Below are 15903 nucleotides of genomic sequence, written 5' to 3' on the forward strand. Positions count from 1 at the left end.
TCCATATGGGTTACCTTGGGAGAAGAGGAAAGTCTCCACCCACCAACCCATATATAAATTTGCAAGAGAAGGGGAAAATTTTGACCGTATCGATGCACCACGGCACTGGAAATAATATTTAAAGTCAAACATGAAATAGTTGTATTTTAGCAGGAATTCTATGGCCATGCACAAAAATTCGCACAATTCCGCTTATAACAACTGTAACGTGTAAGGTGATATTTAACAGCTTTGAGTGCCAAGTGGTGTGGTATGAAGGAGTATTATGTTTTAACATCCACTGTGATCCAACAACTATTGTCCGACAATTTTATCTCATGTGTATGTGCCAATAAATGTCCTGTATCCCTAAGATAGCCGGGTAAGCGATTAACCAAGGTTTGTAAATGCTCATCCACCCATTCACTGAGTCTTTCTAATGCAGATCCAATACCCGCTACTATTGGGCGTCCCTGAACAGGGGATTGTTGCTTATGTACTTTTGGAAGATGGTGGAATATTGATCAAGTGTCTCAGCGCCAAGGCAGTTCCGCCGCCAACAGGGCACTAGAGCCAGAGGCAAGCTGCAAAACCAGGAAATGAACAATCCCTGGGTCCAAAACTTATAAACCCAGCAGCAAGCCCTCCTTTTGAGGGGACAGCCCCACTGTATCGGATGGGGGGAAGGCTGCTGCACTTTGCGGACATTTGGAGAACAATAGTTCCAGAACGAGTGGGTCAGCTCAACTATATCCCGCGGTTACAAGCTGGAGTTTTGGGGGGGTTCCTCCTCAGAGGTTTCTTAGATCCAGCGTTCCCTCGGATCCTCCAAAAAGGGACTTATTGTTTCAGGCACTACATCATTTTGTGCATCAAGGAGTGATTGTAGAGGTGCAGGGTTTTACTCAAACCTGTTTATGGTTCAAAAACCAAACAGGGACACGCGGCCCATTTTGGATCCAAGATCCCTGAACCAGTATCTACTAATCCAGTCCTTTCGGATGGAGTCTGTCTGCTCAGTGGTAGCCTCGCTCCAGATGGGAGACTTTCTAGCCTCCATTGATATAAAATACGTGTATTTACACGTACTTATCTTTCAGCCTCATCAGAGGTTCCTGCGATTTGCAGTAGAGGAATGTCATTTTCAGTCTGTGGCTCTACACTTTGGGCTTACCACAGTTCCCCGGGTGTTCACAAAGGTCCTAGCACCAGTACTGGGTCTTTTAAGGGCCCAAGGGATCTTGGTGCTTGGGTATCTGGATGACGACCTGCTCAGAGATCACTATAGGCTCTAGAACAGAGCATAACATGCACAGTGCGGTATTTGAAAAGCTTAGGCTGGATCATAAATACCAAAAAGTCAGCCTTGAGACCAGGTCAAAGTCTAAATTGTTTAGGTCTGATCCTAGATACGGTCCAAGCTAAGGTATTTTTGCCACCCATACGCATCTGTGCCCTGAAGGATCAGGTTCGTCAGATAAGTGGCACCAGACAACCCTCCCTTCGGCTCTGTATGAGTCTTCTATGGAGGATGGTGTCCTCCTTCGAGGCAGTGCCCTATGCCCAGTTTCATTCCAGACCTTTACAACAAGACATCTTGGTTTGGAACAGGAGAGGACGAGCCCTGGATTATCCAATGTTTTTATCACCTCGGGAACACTTAAGCCTAAACTGGTGGTTGCAGGATCAGAAGCTGCGAAAGGGGAAATCCTTCCTCCCGCTAACTTGTAGAGTACTGACTACAGATGCCAGTCTCTAAGGCTAGGGAGCAACCCTAGAGGGGCTCACAGCTCAGAAGAAATGGTTAAGGACATAACAGATCCTGCCCATGAACGTCCTGGAATTATGGGCAGTACATCTGGCCCTACGGTCCTGGACGATGAAGGTTCAGTCCGACAAAGCCACTGCAGTGGCCTATATAAACCACTGAGGCGGTACCAGGAGTCGTTCAGCTCTGAAGGAGGTGAACCACATATTAGCTTGGGCAGAGGAACATATGGCGATTCTATCAGCAGTCCATATCCCTGGAGTAGAGAACTGGAAGGCAGATTATCTCAGCCACCAGCAGATCTACCCAGGGGAATGGCCTCTACACCCAGGGGTATTCCAGGAAATTTGACAGCATTGGGGGTGGCCAGAGGTCGACCTACTGACATCCAGGTTCAACAAGCTACAACATTTTGTGTCCTGAACAAGAGATCCTTTGGCAATCGGAGCAGATGCTCTGGTAGTTCCATGGAGCCAGTACTCCCTGGTTTATGCTTTCCCTCCGATCCCTCTCCTTCCACATTTCTTGCAAGGATTCGGAGAGAGGGGGTTCCAGTCATTCTGGTGACACCAGCCTGGCCCAGAAGGCCCTGGTTCCCAGAGATTGTGAGAATGACAATAGACGGGCCATGGACTCTTCCATGTCTCCCCGATCTACTGTCTCAAGGTCCTATATTCCACCCCAATTTACAGTCTCTAAATTTGACAGCATGGCTATTGAAGCCAGGGTGTTAAAGGATCGTGGCATCTCGGGACCAGTAGTATCTACCCTAGTGAATGCTAGAAAAGCTGTCACCAGGAATATCTATCATAAGGTCTGGAAGACATATTGCTTGGTGTGAAGCCAAAAAATGTCATCCTCGGAAATACGTGAATGGGAGAATTCTCTTTTCTACAGTCAGCTGTGGAAATTAGATTGGCTTTGAGTACAGAGGTCAGATTTCGGCCCTGTCAGTATTCTTCCAAAAGCCTTTAGCCTCCCATTCACTGGTCCAAACCTTTATGCAGGAGGCAACTCATTTGCTTCCCCCCCTTAGGTCATCTGTTTGTCCTTAGAACTTGAATTTGGTGCTGTCTGTGTTACAGAAACAACCATTTGAACCTATCAAGAAAATTCCATCAGACTTGCTCTCACACAAGCTAGCCTTCCTGATGGCCATCACCTCAGCTAGAAGGGTGTCGGAGTAGGTGGCCCTTTCGTGCAGGTAACCATATTTGATCCTTCACCACCACAGGGTCGTGTTACGACCTGTTCCATCCTTTTTGTCAAAAGTGGTGTCAGCCTTTCATTTAAATCAGGACATTATTTTGCCGCCTTTTTTCTCTCAGCCTCGTTTGGCGGAAGAGAGACAACTGCATTCCTTGGACGTTGTCCGGGCAGTCGAGGTTTATTTGTCTAGATCTGCAGAGATCCGAGGATCAGACTCATTTTTTGTTTTACCAAAAGGACCCAAGAAGGGGCAGGCAGCTTCCAAAGCTTCCATTGCCAATTGGTCATTCAGGCCTATGGTCTAAAACGTAAAGCTCCTCCCTTTAGGGTGAGAGCTCATTCCACCAGGGGTGTAGGAACCTCCTGGGCTTTCCACCATCAGCTATTTGTGGCTCAGATTTGTAAGGCTGCTACCTGGTCTTCGGTGCATACATTCACAAAGTTTTATCAAGTGGATGTTCGAGCAGCCGAGTATTCAACTTTTGGCCGCAGTGTACTGCGGGCTCCCATATAAGGTCTGATGGCTATTGTTTGGAAGGGTGTCTCCCTCCCCTCAAGGCTATTGCTCTGGGACGTCCCAGTAGGTAATTAATATTACCCTAACTCTGTGTCCCATGATGTATGAAAAAGAAAATAGGATTTTTTTCGTCATACTTACCTGTAAAATCCTTTTCTTTGAGTACATCATGGGACACAGAGATCCCTCCCCTCTTTTTTGAGTATTCAGTGCTTGCTACAAAACTGAAGTACTTCCTGTATGGGAGGAGTTATATAGGGGATCACTTCCTGTCTAAAGACCTTTGGTCTATCAGTGTCCATTCACCTAGAGATGAAGTATAACCAGTAGGTAATGAATATTAGCCTAACTCTGTGTCCCATTAGGTACTCAAAGAAAAGGATTTTACAGGTAATTATGATGAAAAAATCAATTTTTTTCAGTAATGGTCATCTTTTAATGTGCATCTTATACGATTAGCAATATTATTTGTGGCTTATGCTTCTTTGCCTTCACACCTTTCAGGATCTCAAAGCGAAAAGTCTTCTATCCAGATTACTTTGTTGTGACGACCGCATGGAGGCCAAGCAAATCCAAACTCATGACTATTTTCAGATTGCTGAAGTTGACAATACTGCAGAAGCAGACAATACTGTTTTGCCTGATGAAGCATTTAATGAGAATGTACCGGCTGACTTTGCTTAATCAATCCAATGATTGTGACAGAATCACTTTTTTTGTTGTTGAGAAGTAAAGAAAAAAAATTGTATCTGTTTATGCAGCACATTGTGAAAGGCCTAAGTATGTTTAGGCGGTTACTAAATAACTTACTGGTTTGTGAATGGTTTATAAATGGTTATATAATTTTTTGTCTTGTTTTTGTCTAAGTCATGCTGACTATTTTGACTCACCAATTAATAATGGCATAAAGAGTTTCAACATTACTTTCTTGTGCTGTTCATTTTTATTGTAGTCTTTAACCATTTCAGCCTTGGAAGGATTTACCCCCTTAATGACCAGGCCATTTTTTGCGATACGGCAATGCGTCGCTTTAACTGACAATTATGCAGTCGTGCGACATTGTAGCCAAACAAAATGAATGTCCTTTTTTTTCCCCACAAATAGAGCTTTCTTTTGGTGGCATTTGATCACCTCTGCGATTTTTATTTTTTGCGCTATAAACGAAAAGCACAATTTTGAAAAAACAGTATTTTTTACTTTCTGCAGTAAAACGTATCCAATAAAAATAAATAAATAAATAAAAATCCCAATTAGCATATACTGATTGGTTTGCGCAAAGGTTATCGCTTCTGCAAACTATGGGATAGATTTAGGGACTTTTTATATATATATATATATATATATATATATATATATATATATATATATATATACATATATATATATATTAGTAATGGCGGCGATTTTTAGCAGGACTGCGACATTGCGGCGGACAAATTTAAACACGAAGTGACAGTTTTTGGGGACCAGTGACACCAATACAGTGATCAGTGCTAAAAAAAAATGCACTGTTACAGTATAAATTACACTGGCAGGGAAGGGGTTAACAGGGGCAATCAAAGAATTAAATGTGTTCCCTGGGAGTGTTTTCTAACTGTTTGGGGGATGCTGACATTAGACAGGATCTGTGATTCCTAATAATCAGGAACACAGATCTCTCTCCCTGTCTGACAGAACGACGGTCTGCCTAGTTTACATAGCAAGTTCTGTCATTCCCAAGAACAATCGGCTCCCGCCCCTGACATGACAGCATGGACAACTTACGGGTACACCCTGCCGCAGTATATATGCGGTGGGCGGTCCAGAACTAGTTAAAGAAAAGGCAGATCAAGGTCACTGAGACAATAGAAACAATTTAAACCCACCTACAGGAGTAGGACACTAGGCAGAAAAAGAACACAGCCCCACCTATGGGCAGTCCTTACCTGGTACAAACTCCCACTCTGCTATAGGCAGTCCAGTTATTTCTGCCTAGTGTTTCAGGAGTAAGGGCCTAGTTCCCAGTTGAGACCTGTGATTCCATAGCCTTTTTCCTTTTTTTTTTTTTTTCTGCAGAGATCTTCAATCAACAGCCAGGTTTGGGCGATGGGCTAGATAATCTAGATCCAAAGTTCACCCCAGTCACATATGACTGGGTGCCAGAGTCAGTGTTGCCCTGGCCAACAGCCTCTTCCCCATTTCGGTGGAAAGAAAAGGCAGATCAAGGTCACTGAGACAATAGAAACAACTTTTTTAAAGCTAGAATTCAGGCAGAAAAAAAATATTTACACAAGTAGTGTTTTGCAAAAGTGTTCACTCCCAAAAGGGTTGTCCTGTTTTGTTGCGTTGCAACTGGGAATTTAAATGGATTTTTTAGGGGCTTTTTTCCATGTGATGTACGCAGTATGCCTATCCATGACTTTAACCACTTCAATACCGGGCACTTTTACCCCCTTCCTGCCCAGACCAATTTTCGGCTTTCAGTGCTCTCACGCTTTGAATGACAATTAGTAATGCTACACTGTACTCAAACAAAAAAGTTATCATTTTTTTTTCATACAGATAGAGCTTTCTTTTGGTGGCATTTAATCACCACTGGGTTTTGATTTTTTTTTTTTGTGATATAAGCTTTTTTTTAGTTTCTATTTTAACATTTTGCAAATAAGTAACTTTTTTTTTTCATAAATTCGGGCCAAATTTTATACTGCTACTTTTTTTTGGTAAAAAATAGCCAACATTTGTGTATATTAGTAAAAGTGGGTCTACAAGCTATGGTGCCACAACTGATCACACCTGATGTACTGATGGCCTATCATTTCTTGAGACACTAACAATCCAGGCAGTTCAAATACCCCCCAAATGATTCATTTTTGGAAAGGTGACAATCCAAGATGTTTACTGTTATTTCTCTCACACAGCATATGCATTCTTGCAGTTACACCCCAAAACACATTATGCTACTTTTCCTGAGTATGGAAATACCATATGTGTGGGACTTTCACAGCATAGCCACATACAGAGGCCCAACATGCAAGTAGCACCTCCAGGCATTCTAGGGACATAAATTATATATCAAATTTCCGATTAGCTATCACAATTTTGAGCTCCCTGGAGCACCAGGACACTGGAATTAACCAAAAAATGACCCCATTTTGGAATGCAAACACCCCAATGTATATTCTATGCAATTAGAAAGTTTTTTCCTCTTAGTTGGGATTTTAGAGGGTGGAGGGCCCAAAAAGTATAACAGAAAGTGTATAAAAAATATCAAATTTTATTATATCAAAAGATTAAAAACATAGCACATACTAAATAAGGGATCACAAATGGCGAGAAAAAAGTATTGTGGATGCCAGAATGTACAAATGATAATAATACAACGAGAATATACAAAACAGGTTGACGGAACTACACTTAACCCATAGAAGCTGTTTAGGCAAGGAGCTAATTTACAGTGCAGGCCCAACGCGTTTTGAGGTATTTTATAATGCTTGCGACCTCTTCTTCAGGGACTTGGGGGTAAGGTGTATATCCGTATGAGGAACTTTTTTGTAAAGAAAAAGGAAAACAAAAAGAGACACAGTAGAACATGTTATATATCAAGAATAATGCATATATACAACTATTTACATAATAAAGATATTGTAAAATGACAAAAACAAATTCTAACCATAATATTATAAGATTGACATCACATGGCATCCGATTCAAGAGAGGGGGAGGGATAGAATGGTTAGCCACCGGGGTCCAGAACCGAATAACGGCGCCACCGCCACGAGACCGAGTTCGTCAGCAGATCGGGACCGGACACAAAGGGCGTCACGTCCGTCAGCTAAATAATAAATCATCTTATTAGCTAAGGGTTGAACAGGATATGTATAAAGAGGGATTGTCCCAAGGGGTGTCCTCATAGTTTATTAGGCATCCCCTCTAATGGTAAAATTAAAACAAAGGGCTCTGGTAGGTGTTTACTCATACATACCTATTGCTGTGTGGAGACTAGCGTTATCTCTACTTTGGCTCCAAAAAATGGATAACCATCAGCTGATAACACCCCGGGTGATTAGAATTATGGAAATGTTGTGGACTGAAGACAGGGAGAAAAGGAAGAGCAGCATGGTGAAAAATATTGCTCAGTTAGGTATTTATCACTTAGTATGCAAACATCTACAAGAATCAAGTAAGCATACCTAAAAATGCATAATGAATAGTAAGTCCCTGTATTGGCTTACATGAGAATGTTGTCTATAGTGGCTAATGGATCTCAGGGCCGTAGTCCAGGAGGAGATAACAATAGAGCTCCTATGGTCAGCGGCTACAATAAAGAAAGAGGAGAGCATAAATGATACAGGCTCCTACATAGCTTGAAGAGCACATAATTTATCATAAAACTACAGGGACAGTGATTGTGCTCAAGATGTATATACATCCTACAGCTCCAAGTAACAATCAAAATACACCTTAAGTGGATAAGGACAAAAAGTTTTTTAGAGATAGGATGGCCTTTCAGGAGTCCAAGGCATACAACTGGAAAACTGCAACCAATAATAGAAATACAAACCGTCATGTTAATAATGCTGATATGCTTTCTGAAACTTCGTCTAAGGGTTCCTTTAGGCGGAAATCACCGCGAAAAACCAAGAGGAACTCTCAAGGCAATGGGTCACATGAAAAGAAACCCAAAAAACGCATCACTGATCCCAACATGAACACCGGTATTCCTATCTCGCACGTGGTGTCAGGTAAAATAGGTGGTGATGGGTTTTCTGCACTGATATCCACAGAGACGAACATTCCCCAGACTGATCGTTCAGCCAGGGGAATCCAACAATCGCGTACACTACAGGATAATTTTTTAGTCAATCCAACAGACAACACAGCAATGTGAATACCCCTATCTCTCAGACGGGGGTATTCTCATCGACTGAGAGCCATGACCTCAACGTAGTAAATCTCTCCACATATGTTGAATGAGGCTGAACTATCTGTCCTGACCCGTGGTCTAAGTTTTTGCCCGGACCAGGACCTGGACATATTTGAGGTGACAAAAGATATCCAACTATTCGCACGCAAACTTATCCCGAAACCATTATATTCGAAGGAAGCACCAAAGGAACCCGTCTTTAAATCACAAGAGTTGACTGCACTAGACAATCTGATATCACTGCTAGACTAGAATAAGCCACCCGATTTGATTGACCAGATCGACCTGGAGCATCTGCTTGGCCGATTTGATCAATCCCACCCTCCTCAATCTTCCACGAAATCGTTTAAGAAAAAATCAGACAAATTCCCTGCTCTCAGCACTAACTCCAACGTACTGGCCTTCGTAAAACTAACGTGTAATGAAATTCGGAAGATCAAAATTTGCTCCAAAAAACAACCCAATCTCAGCACAGATGAACGCAAAGCCCTTAAAGAACTAGCCTCTAACCCAAATAATACTATAAAACCTTCGGACAAGGGGGGCAACATAGTCATTTTGGATAACGAGCAATATGTTGCAATTTGCAACAAAATACTTTCAAATCAACAATGGTACTCTAAAATTTCATCCAACAAAATTGATAAATTCAATAAAAAATTCTATAGACTGGTAGATGAAGCGTATGCCGCAGGCATACTCACCAAATCTGAACATGACTATGTTAGAATCAATCAGCCCCGCACTCCAACATTCTATGCCCTTCCAAAACTTCACAAAGACCTACGTAAACCATCGGGACGACCAATTATTTCTGCTAACGGTTCTCTAACCGAGAATTTAAGCCAATTTATAGATGGCCACCTACGACCATATGTACTAAACATACCCAGTTATACTAGGGATACTCTGCACCTCTTGCAAACTATAGACAATATTCGGGTCCCACCTAAGTCATTACTGGTAGCGCTGGACGTGGAAGCTCTTTACAGTTCGATTTCCCACGATAAGGGGCTGGCATGCATTCGGCATGTGCTTTCACGTGATAGCCACATTGACATGAGGAAGAAGTATTTTTTGATTGACGCCCTGGACTTTGTCCTAAACCACAACTACTTTGCGTTCAACGGCAGTTTTTTCCTCCAGGTACAGGGGGTTGCGATGGGGACTTCTTGTGCCCCATCGTATGCCAACCTGTACCTGGGGGAATGGGAGGCCATGCTAGAGCAGTCTGAATCTACATGCCCGTACATGGACAATATAGTCCTGTGGCGTCGCTACATTGACGACGTGCTGATTGTTTGGGATGGTACCCCAGATGAACTTCAGAGATTCCTGCAGGAACTCAATAATAATTCCTTTAATCTGACCTTTACCATGACGTTCCAGGAATGGGACATTACCTTCCTGGACGTCACAATTTATAAACAACACAATGGCTCACTCCTTAGTTCACTATTCCGGAAACCAACTTCCGGCAACTCCATTCTGCATGCCTCCAGTTTCCACCCTCAATCCCTGATTCAATCGATTCCCTACAGTCAGTACCTGCGTGTCAGACGCAACTGCACCAGTGATGAAGTCTTTAAACGGGAGGCCGATTAGCTGATGGAGAGGCTGCTGACACGCGGGTACTCTAAAGAATGCCTGAAGAGGGCGTATAAACGTGCATGTCTGAAGACAAGACATGAACTTGTCTTTAGCACCGAAACAAATAGGAAAAAAACAAATCCTATTCGGATAATTACTAAGTTTTCAAACCAACACAAAACTGTTAAAAACATCATTGAACGCTATTTACACGTCTTAAAATTAGACCCTACCATTGGTCCATTCATACAAGACAAACCGTCCTTCACTTTCAAACGTGCCAGGTCCATAAAAGACAACTTAGTATCTAGTGAATATGTGGGGGGCGGGGCAGGGAAACAGGACCCTTGTAAACGCTTGGGAACCTTCCGGTGCGGAGGGTGCTCATATTGCCAATTTATGAATACCAAATCAGACATCAAACTACCTGATGGCAGTAAATACACACCGAAACACTTTGGTAACTGCAAAACAATCGGCGTAGTATATCTACTTATGTGCGATTGCGCATGCTATTACGTTGGCAAAACGAACCAAGAGTTCTGGCGGAGAGCTTACCACCATATAATTTCTATGAAAACGTGCAATCCCAGTTTACCACTGGGCAGACACCTCCCCATTTTCCATTCTGGGATATTCCCCAAGCTGTCCTTCCTGATTCTGGACCGCGTCCATCCAGGCTTACGCGGGGGAGACTGGAACAAAATTCTGCTGCAAAAAGAACAAAAGTGGATTTTTCGTCACCAGGCCTTAAAGATACCACCTCTTTCAGACCCTTCCTTGAGGGTTTCACCTCAGGGGGGGTCAGAGTGGGAACCCCCCGGTGTCAATACCCCCCTCTTTCTGTAGCACCAGAAGCATTTAGACAAATTTGACTAGTCATTAGCCATCTGCGGTTGAATAAGGATGGGGGCATTAGATATGAGCAAAGGATTTTTGTTGTTTCTTTTCATTTTTAGGTCTCCATAAGAATACATTGTTTATATGGACTGTTCTTGCTAACATGTCGGTATTTGTATCCATTTTTCAAAATATTTCTATTCCCTTCCCCTCTGCAGGAGTACTTCCAGCCAATCTGTCTGCCTGTTTCTCTTTTCTGCCTCTTCTCTCTATTCTTCCCATATGACCATCTGTGGGCTAGACATCATACGTATCCTCTTCATCCCAGGGGTTGAGTGTTTGTGCCGCCGGGGCTCGGGATCGGCGGCGCTATGGTCTGAGGGAGCCGTGTGAGTCCGCGCTCGGAGCTGGCACACGGGGGCCAAAGCTGCCACTCTTAGTCTGGCAATGCTTGGCCACCCCCACATGATCGTCCATGACAGGGATATGTTTATCCCGTTGTCATGGCGATCAACGCGCCACGGGTGCCTGACGCGGACGTCAGTCCCCTCCCAGCACAAGTCCTCCTCCCCCTCCAGGATGCGATGCACTCCGCTCCTGGATTGGACCCGTGTGTGGGGCGGGGGGGCTGGTCTGTGCGCCGGGGACTCGGAGGGCGGCCCCTCCTGTCAGCGATGACGCTGCTCCCTGTGGAGTCAGCTGTCCCGAATGTGCTATTAACAAACAGCACTATTTAAGCTGCACACAAAGCTGCCAGCTCACTCGCTGGGGAGACACTGAACTTAATGTGCAGTTGCTGTTGATCGTGTAAGGTAAAGAAGCTTAGTCCCGTCCTTATCCACTTAAGGTGTATTTTGATTGTTACTTAGAGCTGTAGGATGTATATACATCTTGAGCACAATCACTGTCCCTGTAGTTTTATGATAAATGATGTGCTCTTCAAGCTATGTAGGAGCCTGTATCTATCATTTATGCTCTCCTCTTTCTTTATTGTAGCCGCTGACCATAGGAGCTCTATTGTTATCTCCTCCTGGACTACGGCCCTGAGATCCATTAGCCACTATAGACAACATTCTCATGTGAGCCAATACAGGGACTTACTATTCATTATGCATTTTTAGGTATGCTTACTTGATTCTTGTAGATGTTTGCATACTAAGTGATAAATACCTAACTGAGCAATATTTTTCACCATGCTGCTCTTCCTTTTCTCCCTGTCTTCAGTCCACAACATCTCCATAATTCTAATCACCCGGGGTGTTATCAGCTGATGGTTATCCATTTTTTGGAGCCAAAGTAGAGATAACGCTAGTCTCCACACAGCAATAGGTATGTATGAGTAAACACCTACCAGAGCCCTTTGTTTTAATTTTACCATTAGAGGGGATGCCTAATAAACTATGAGGACACCCCTTGGGACAATCCCTCTTTACACATATCCTGTTCAACCCTTAGCTAATAAGATGATTTATTATTTAGCTGACGGACGTGACGCCCTTTGTGTCCGGTCCCGATCTGCTGACGAACTCGGTCTCGCGGCGGTGGCACCGTTATTCGGTTCTGGACCCCGGTGGCTAACCATTCTATCCCTCCCCCTCTCTTGAATCGGATGCCATGTGATGTCGATCTTATAATATTATGGTTAGAATTTGTTTTTGTCATTTTACAATATCTTTATTATGTAAATAGTTGTATATATGCATTATTCTTGATATATAACATGTTCTACTGTGTGTCTCTTTTTGTTTTCCTTTTTCTTTACAAAAATGTTCCTCATACGGATATACACCTTACCCCCAGCCCCTGAAGAAGAGGTCGCAAGCATTATAAAATACCTCGAAACGCGTTGGGCCTGCACTGTAAATTAGCTCCTTGCCTAAACAGCTTCTATGGGTTAAGTGTAGTTCCGTCAACCTGTTTTGTATATTCTCGTTGTATTATTATCATTTGTACATTCTGGCATCCACAATACTTTTTTCTCGCCATTTGTGATGCCTTATTTAGTATGTGCTATGTTTTTAATCTTTTGATATAATAAAATTTGATATTTTTTATACACTTTCTGTTATACTTTTTGGAGCCCTCCGCCCTCTAAAATCCCAACTAAGAGGAAAAAACTTTTTCTATTTGTATATGAACACAGGGATGTGGGTTGGTTGTCTTCTTCCACTAAGTCCGTGTCACCATCCACTGTTCAACGTATATTCTATGAGGCATTATGAGTCTTTTAAATGTGTAATTTTTTTCCACAAAGTTGTCAATTTATGTTATTTCTAACACATAGCAAAAATTACACCCCAAAATACATTCTGCTGCTCCTCCTGAGTATGGCAATACTACATGTGTGAGACTTTTACCCAGCCTGGCCAAATACTGAGGCCCAACATCCAAGTAGCCACCTTCAGGCATTCTAGGAGCATAAACTACACATCTAATTTAATGACAACCTATTGGATTTTTGAAGGCCCTTTATATTTACACATAGCATGTACAAACCAATTACACCTCAAAATACATTCTGCTGAGCAAAGGGTAAGCAAAAGATTACCTGTGGTTTTAGTAGTGCAGTGGTCCACAGAGGAGAGCATCGGCCCAGGCCGCAGGCTGGGATGTGGTCAGCAACAGTAAAAGGAATCGTCCAGGCAGCAGGCAGGAATACTGTCCATAGGCAGCAGGCAGATACTGTCAGCACAGCCAAAGCATTGGTCCAGGTAGCAGGCAGAGATGTGGTCAGCAGCAAAAGGAATCGTCCAGGCAGCAATACTGTCAATAGTCAGTACAGGCAGAAATATGGTCAATACAGCCGAAGTATTGGTCCAGACAGCAGGAAGGAACACGGTCCATAAAGTCCTGGGTCATTACAGGTAGCGATATGGTCAGCACAGCCAAAGTTATGGTCCAGGCATCAGGAAGGACCATCAAGCTTAGGGCCTCCATCAGGAAAGAATGGTGAGAGGGGTTGAAGCTTCTCCCGCCCAAATCTCTTTGAAGCCTCTAGTCTCCAGACCCTGTTCTGGGAATTACAAAACAGAAAACCAAAAACTGTTTTTCTCTACTGAGAACACTATTCTGAAGCCCCTCTCATATGTGAGACCCCTGTGCACTAAAATAGAAGGGAAAAAGATCAGTCCAAGTGGCAGGAAAAAAACATGGTTAACAGGCCAAAGTCCGTGCATGTGAAAGGCAGAAACGTCATTTAGAAACATTTAAAATGGTAGGCAAAGGCATCATCGGTAAACAGGCCAGGGTCAGTTAACGTGGAAGTAGGCAAATGATCCGCACATGTATTTGAAACGGGGAAATGGCAGTCTCTTAAAAATAAGGGGAACCAATATCTTATGGATGTGTAATAACATCTGAAGCATACTCCAATACATAGGCCAGGTTGGGAGGGACAATGATAACTGTTGTCTCTTCTAATCTTTCCTCTGCTGTATACACAACATTTATTTTGGCATCGTCTTCCTGATTCTGTGGAGGGAATGTTTTTGGAAAAATTATGAAGTCGACTTACACAATCAGAGTGAATGCTTCCTGGGGGGGGGGGGTTGTCCTTGGGGGGGTCCTTGCTGGTAGATCAAGGCAGTGACCATATTCTCAATATATTTGAGTTAGGTGCTGGGTCTTTCTGTTGACTTTTGATATTATATATATGAATTATACATGGCTGGGACTCTTTGTCTTCATACAAGCAGAAGGCCTACACACATTCTGTGGCTCTTTCACAAAGTTTATTTAGTTGCAACCCGAACCTGGCGCGCTTACTGGCAATATATTGTTTGAATTGCAGCCGGCCAGTAAAGGAGATGAGGGATTCGTCCACACAAATGTTTTGCTCTGGAACATACATTTCAGCAAATCGCTTGGAAAAATAATTTATTAGCGGGTGTATTTTATATACGTTATCATTGTTGGGATGATCTTCCGTTGCAGAACACTGGACAAAGAAGACAGAAAAAGAGCCAGAGAAGACCGGAGGATAAAGATGGAGGAAGAAGCAGAGATTTTTAATAAAAGACTTGTCAAAAACTGTCTACTTATTTTTTAACACTACACTACTTTTTTTTTTAGTGAATGGGTAGGGGTACAATGTACCCCATACTCATTCACGTGGGGGGGGCTGGGATCTGGGGCCCCCCTTGTTAAAGGGGGCTTCCAGATTACGATAAGCCCCCCGCCCGCAAACCTCGACGACCGCCGGGCAAGGGTTGTCAGGTAGAGACCCTTGTCCCCATCAACATGGGGGCAAAGTGCTTTGGGGTGGGGGGGGCAGAGCCCCCCTGCCCCAAAGCACCCATCCCCCATATTGAGGGCATACGGCCTGGTATGGTTCGGGGGGGGCGCTCACGTCACCTCCCTTTCCTGCCCTGCCAGGCTGCATGCTCGGATAAGGGTCTAGTATAGATTTTGGTGTGTGGGGGTCCCCTCCGAATCCATACTAGACTCAAGGGCCTGGGGGGGACCTCACGCTGTCTGTTCTCTCGATTTTTCTTTTTTTTTTTTTTTTTAGCTGGCAATTCTTTTTTTTTTTTTTTACATTCAGCGGGAAGCACGCTGACAACTGATAACTCATTGGTTGTTAAGGATGCGGCGGCCGGCTTCCCGGCCCCCTCCTTAGCAACCAGCTATATACAGTGTAAAAAAAAAATACGCAAATTGCGGTAAAAACGCGGCAAGCACTGCAGAAACGCTCAAAAGCAACATGCATAGATGTGAATTGAGCCTTATCCCCTTCCAGTATAGCTTTAGCAGTACGTTTAGGGTCATTGTTCTGCTGGAAGGTGAACATTCATCTAAGTCTCAAATGTCTTTCAGACTTACTTGCCCTGTATTTAGTGCATCCATCTTTCCTTTCCTGACCAGTTTTCTCTGCTGACCAGAGAACCTTTCTCCATGTCTTTTGGGATTCTGCCACATCCTGTTTGGTGAACTCCAAAAGTGTATTGTTTTTTTTCTTAAAGCAATGGCCTTTTTTTTTGGCCACTCTTCCAGAAAGCCCCGCTCTGTGGAATGTAAAACTTAGTGGTCCTGTGGACAGATATTTCCATCCCTGCTGTTGATCTTTGCAGCTGTTTCTGTTTGTTGCATCTCTGAATA

General features: G+C 43.4%; 1 protein-coding gene across 1 annotated transcript in view; it reads left to right on the plus strand.

Moving 5' to 3' along the window:
* STK31 (serine/threonine kinase 31) overlaps positions 1-4396 on the plus strand; it is a 462200-nt gene extending 457804 nt beyond the window's left edge. Inside the window, exon 23 of the mRNA XM_073630106.1 lies at positions 3978-4396. Within this exon, the coding sequence (XP_073486207.1) occupies positions 3978-4157 (180 nt within the window). The 3' untranslated portion in view covers positions 4158-4396. The remainder of the gene's footprint in view (positions 1-3977) is intronic.
* Positions 4397-15903: the final 11507 nt, after the last annotated feature.

Source organism: Aquarana catesbeiana, linkage group LG05, assembly GCF_042186555.1.
Source record: "Aquarana catesbeiana isolate 2022-GZ linkage group LG05, ASM4218655v1, whole genome shotgun sequence".
In the NCBI taxonomy this organism is placed as follows: domain Eukaryota; kingdom Metazoa; phylum Chordata; class Amphibia; order Anura; family Ranidae; genus Aquarana; species Aquarana catesbeiana.